The sequence below is a fragment of the Myotis lucifugus genome, unplaced genomic scaffold (genome assembly GCF_000147115.1).
Source record: "Myotis lucifugus unplaced genomic scaffold, Myoluc2.0 scaffold_977, whole genome shotgun sequence".
Lineage (NCBI taxonomy): Eukaryota > Metazoa > Chordata > Mammalia > Chiroptera > Vespertilionidae > Myotis > Myotis lucifugus.
The window spans coordinates 95,219-101,154 of NW_005872025.1; the positions used below are offsets into that span (position 1 = coordinate 95,219).

Here is a 5,936-nt window from a genome sequence, read left to right on the forward strand (position 1 = left end):
CAATGCTGGGAGGTGGGCAACAATATCACATTAGGGCTGAATTCAATTTCTCCTCTGACTACAACTGTTGGGCAATATTTGTAAGTATCCAGGCCATGTAACCAACCTCAAAGAACGATGGATTGGACACAGTGTTCATGAGTAGGTAGGACTCTAGTAAGGTGCCAGCATCTTCAATTATTGGGACACTGTTGCTATTGATGGTACTGAGAAAGTGTCTGGTCATTGCCCCTGGCTCCTGGAACTGAGCTCCTAAAACCCTGGGCATCTCCTCAGTGAAAAGTGTCTTTGGGACGCTGATGAGATGGCTCTTGGCTGAGGGTCCTGGAGATAGTCAGGGTGGGGGCTGGTCCCCAGAAAGACCAAGCTGATCAGAGGGTTGGAACCTTCAGGCCCTAGAAGGAGGCAAGAGCAGGAGGAGCCTGAAATGCCTCTCTCCAACCAGAGTCCTGTGTGCAGGGACCCCTGAGCCAGCGGGACAATGACGGCAAAAATGAGCCCTGATACTGTCAGACGGAGACACCCAGAGAATGAGACCAAAACTCCTACACAAACACAGTAACAGGCATCATATCCACAAAAGCAAAGAAACAACGAACACCCAGAAGAGAGGTTCTGAGGGCCTGACCCAGACCTGAGCCTTGGATGATGAGGGGCCTGGAGATGTGATTCATTCGAACAAGTGACAAGGCCTGTGTGTCCCTGTGAGCACAGGCCCTGGTGGGACAGGGAACACTGAGGGACAAGGTCAGAGGAGCAGAGAGGTGACCCAGCCAAGGAGTGACTATGTCAAAGCCCACGATGCACTGAGCACCACCTGAGCATAGGCCCCGACCACATTTCATTCTTACAGCCTCTCCTGTCCCCCCTGCAAAGTCACAAAATACACAGGAATCTGCAGAATCCTTGGTGCTTCCATTTATTTCCACTGAGAAAATAATTAATTAAAGGGTCTCCTTCCATTACCCATCACCAGTCACGGCAAGAATTAAAACACAAGGTCATTCCACAGTCTCATTTCAATACAGAGCAGAAGTTGCAGCTCAGAGCACCAGGGGGTAAAGGCAGGGAGGGGGAGGGCCCAGCCCGCCTCTGCTGACAGGAAAGTGTGGGGAGCAGGGCAGGCCAGCCCCCAAATCAGAGGTTCTTGCGTCAGGAAGTGGGAGCGTGAACACATCTTCCATCACTCAGTCCCCACAAGGCAGCTGCCTCACGCTGTGGAGGACAAGCATCATGAACACATTCAGGTCAGTGGCTGTAACTGGTGACATTCTCAGGGTCCACTTCATGCTCACAGTGTCCCACAGACTCTCCACCACCCAATCCTCCCCTCTGCTCCCCCCCCTCCCTATGGCAGGGTCTCACCTTTACAAGCCGAGAGAGACAGATCACAGCCCTGGCCGCTGTCACTGCCTGGGGAGGGGGGGGAGGGACACACCAGGACGGGGTCAGAGCCCCAGGGCAGGAGACTAAGGAGGAACTATGGGGGGGGGTCCCCCATGGACTCCCATCTGCACTGTCACAGGGACTCAGGGGTCACCCCTCCATACTCACTGGCAGCCTGAGCGTAGCTCCCTCCTTTCCCACCTGCGGGAAGAAAACATCCTGTGAGAGACCAGTGAGGAGGCAGGGCCATGAGGTCCTAAAGGAATCCCCAGTCCTGGGCCTCAGAGAAGTTTCCAGAACCCTGTGTATAGACCCAGGGCAGGACCAGGAAAACTGAGGAAATTGCATGTGTGGGAACTGGACCCACCGCTCTCCCGGAGGTCTGTGCTCAGCAGAGACCTGCCCTCTGACCCGGGTCTGCTGGGAACGGGGTCCCCACCACCAGCATCATCAGGTGATAAGTGGTCCCTCATTTTCCCACGGGCCTCATTACAGAGTAAGTGTGAGCACAGAACTCCACACTGGCCATCACACGCGTGGGGATGGTGCTTCCAGTGAATGAGGCGGGACACACATCTACCTGGGCTTGAACCACCAGTGGAACAAGAGACACAGACCCCACCCCTGCCCACCTGAGCGCCTCCTCCACCACATTACAACTCCAGCCACGGCTACCAGCACAACCAGGCCCCCAGCGATGCCCATGATGATGATGAAGGTGTGAGAAGGTGGTTCTGGGAGGAGAAGGGAAGGAATGGTGAGGGCCCTGACCCCAAGCCTCAGCCCTGACCCCACTGACGTCCCCCAGGGCCCCTGCTGCCCTGAGAAGAGGCTCTGTGCCCATGGTCCCTCCTCACCCCATCTCAGGGTCAGGGACTTGGGCAGCCCCTCATGCTGCACATGGCACGTGTATCTCTGCTCCTCTCCAGGGGGCACCACCACGGCCGCCCACTTCTGGAAGGTGCCGTCCCCCGCAGGCCTGGTCTCCACCAGCTCCATGTCCTGGGTCTGGTCCTCCCCATCACGCTGCCAGGTCAGGCTGATGTCCGCAGGGTAGAAGCCCAGCGCCCAGCACCTCAGGGTGACCTCACTCTCAGAGACGGGGTGGTGGGTAATGTGGGCCTTTGGAGGGTCTGAGGGGAGGGGAGAAAGTGCAGGAACTTTGCATCTGCCATGGGACACTCCAGCAGCGCCCATGTGACCATCCTGAGAGTAGACACACCTGGGGTGGAGCAGGGAGCACACAGCCCACATACCAGCCTGGACAGAGGCACCTGGAAGGCCCTCCTAGTCTTTAGAAAGTTCTAGAATCAGAGACACAGCCCAGGGCAGGAGGCAGGTCTCTGAGGGAGAAAAGGGATTTCTGGTCCTGACCTGGGTGGAGGCCACATGACTCAGAAAAGCTGGGGTCAGGCCTCAGACACAGTGGGTGTGGGCAGCGCACAAGGCCTGAGAGAGAAGGTCCCCTGGGTCCCAGAGCCCCCGTAGGGCCCATGGGAGCCGCTGATGGGCTATTTCAGGGGGTCTCCCTGCACCCCAGGAGAGCCTGCACCCCTAACTGTCCCTGAGAAGAGGGGGGTCCCTCTGTACCTGACCTGACATCCAAGGGGCTCCCTCCCTGACCCAAGGAGGGGTGTCTGACACTGACCCCCTGTCCTGTCTCCTTGTAGGAGCCCCAGCCCCGGGGAGAGGGGGTGGCCCCAGGGCCCCTGGTACCTGCGCGCTGCAGGGTCTCCTTCCCTTTGTCCAGGTACCTGAGCAGTGACTTCACACACAGGCCCTCCAGGTAGATCCTCCAACGCTCTGCCCAACCCTCTGCCTCCCACTTGTGCTTGGTGATCTGAGCCGCCATGTCGGCCGCGGTCCAGGAGGTCAGGTCCTCGTTCAGGGCGATGTAGTCGACGCCATCGTAGGCGTCCTGTCTGTACCCGCGGAGGAGGCTCCCCTCAGGACCGATGTCACAACCAAACATGACCTGGAGGGTGTGAGACCCTGACCCCGCCCCGAGGTCAGCCCCGCCCCGCGGTCAGCCCCGCCCCGCCCGCCCCGCGGGGCCTGAATCTAAAACTGAAGTGAAATCGGGTCAAAGTCCCCGCGGGCTCCTCCCGGGTGGGGGCCGGGTGGGGGCCGAGCCGGTCTCGCCGCCTCGGGGTGAAGATCGGAACCGGACCCTCGGGGCGACCCCGGCCCGTCCGTGGGGAGGGGGGTCGTGACGGGCCCGGCGCGCGGCTCACCGTCCTCGCTCTGGTTGTAGTAGCCGCGCAGGTTCTGCAGGTTCCCTCGGAAAAGCTGTGCGGTGTCCTTGGCCTTCAGCGTCTGCTCCTCCCAATACCCCGGGTCCTCCTGCTCCACCCACGGCTGCTGCATCCACCGCGCCCGCGGCTCCATCCTCGGATTCGGGGCGCTGCTGTTGAACCGCACGAACTGCGTGTCGTCCACGTAGCCGACGATGTAGAATTGGGGCTCCCCGCGGCCGGGCCGGGACACGATGGTGAAGAAATACCTCATGGAGTGGGGGCCTGGGGGGCGGACGGAGGGCAGGGCCGGGGCTGGACACGCGCCTTCCCGGCCCCGCGCCCCCGCCGGGTCCCCTCGCTCCTCCCCGCACCGCCACCCCCTCCGACCCCGCACTCACCGGCCCAGCTGGGGGTCAGGACCAGCGCCCCCGAGAGCAGCAGGAGGAGGGTGGGGGGGCTCAGGACCCGCATCATCCGCTTCTGGGGGGACGGTCTGAGTCCGGGCGCTTCCGCGGAGAAGTGATTACTGGAAGCCGGTCTGATGCTGATTGGCTGCTCTGGAACCGCTTAGCCAATGGGAGTGAGCAATGGGGCCGCGTCACAAGTCGTCAGGAAGGAGGCGCCGACACAGGTTGGGAGAGGGGAAGTGAAACCAGGAGCTGGGGAATCCCCCACACGGAGCTGCCCGCCCCCAGACTCTGTCCCCTGCGTAGCCTGGGCGCAGGCCTGGGCCCTGGGACTCGGTCCTGACCCTCCTCCTGCGCGGGGCGCCCGTCACACTGTCCCCGAGGCCGGGCCCAGGCGCTGTGCTGTTCAGGGACTTTCCAAGGTTTTGGTGTCACCATCTCTGTGCAGCCTCACACACAGGCAGGCGCCCAGATAACCTTGTGTGTGTGGTGACGTCATCACGGAGTCACACAGGGTGAAGCAGTTATTAATCCATGTCGCATGCTCACTGCCTCTGAGATGCTAACAGAAGTATGTTTTTAAAAATATATATATTTTATATTGATTTCAGAGAAGAAAGAAGAGGAAGAGAGAGATAGAAACATCAATGATGAGAAATAATCATTGATCGGTTGCCTCCTACATGCCCCACCCTGGGGATGGAGCCTACAACACAGGCTTGTGCTCTGACAAAAAGTTGAGCTCTGACCTCCTGGTTCATAGATCAATGTCCAACCACCGAGCCCCGCTGGCTGGGGAATATTGAATAGTTTCTGTTCTGTTCTGTCACAGTCCCCAGGGCTGAGTTGCTGGGCGGCTCTTGTCCTCATGCAGGTGATGTAAAGTGATGCCTTGTGTCTCTAAGTCCCAGAGACCTTCCCGTGCTGATGCATTTAATGACGTCATCAAAGCTCACAGGTGTTGCTGTTTCCACAGAGCCCCCTAGAAAAGCGTGTCAGCACTGGGGAGCGGTCTAGCTCACGTGGTGGGACACACCTGTTCCCACATTCTGGTTTTCTCTTGGGGGCTGACATTGTATCAAGACAACAGGACTGTCAGTTGGCACCTGCCAGGTGATATTTCCTGAAGGAGAAGCTCACATTCATTTTTCAATTGGACATGAATTTTCCAATTCACCAAATCTCAGCAATCCCAGTGTCTGTGTCATTCATTCTTTTAAGTCAACATGGGCTAGGCCGGTGTGGCTCAGTGACTGAGCATTAACCTATGAACCAGGAGATCAGGGTTCCATTCCCTGTGAGGGCACCTGCTGGGATGCAGGCTAGATCCCCAGTGGGGGGCGTGCAGGAGGCAGCATCTGCAGCGGTCAAGCGGAAAGAAGTTAACTAGAAGAGGACGCTCTGCCGGGAGAAGGCGTGAGCCTGCAAGCGGGCCGCGTCAGAACAAAGTCTTGCACGCGAGACTTACTGTTCCGAGGCAGAACTTTCCTTGACGTGATGAATAGTCCATGAGGGCATAGAAAGTTCAGGGGAGGGTGCACTGCTGCAGGTGGAAAGAGTCTTTGTATTATGTAGGAAATTAATAGTGTAATGTATAACTTAGCTCTGATGATTTCATAAGCATGATTGTTAATCATTGTCACTTGCTGTACCCCATTGTTAATCATTGTTACTTGCTGCACTCCATTGTTATTTGCTGTGCTCACCCCCAATAAAAGCCATGAGGCATCAGAGGATCTTTGCTATTCGCCTGAGCGAGCGGTAGCCCTCTGCTTCTCCGTATCCTGTCGTCCAACTCATCTCTGCGCCTCCGTTCACCAAGAACATCAATAGCATCTATCCATGAATCTCTCCCTTCATGAATGTTTCTGTCTTTGTCTCCCTCTCAGTTCCTCTCTGAAAGCAA

At 57.9% G+C, this 5,936-nt stretch overlaps 1 protein-coding gene across 7 annotated transcripts in view; it reads right to left on the minus strand.

Moving 5' to 3' along the window:
• Positions 1-902: 902 nt before the first annotated feature.
• Positions 903-5,936, minus strand: part of LOC102440675 (HLA class I histocompatibility antigen, B-38 alpha chain-like) — a 19,983-nt gene continuing 14,949 nt past the window's right edge. For 2 of the 7 annotated variants that reach the window (XM_023747786.1, XM_014448980.2), the window contains exon 8: positions 903-1,215. In XM_023747786.1, the coding sequence (XP_023603554.1) occupies positions 1,211-1,215 (5 nt within the window). In that variant the 3' untranslated portion in view covers positions 903-1,210. Of the gene's footprint in view, positions 1,216-1,365; positions 1,414-1,554; positions 1,588-2,018; positions 2,121-2,243; positions 2,520-3,102; positions 3,379-3,620; positions 3,906-4,021; positions 4,169-5,936 lie in introns of those variants that run through there. The other 5 variants (XM_014448983.2, XM_006107014.3, XM_014448984.2 and 2 more) reach the window with 5 other exon arrangements.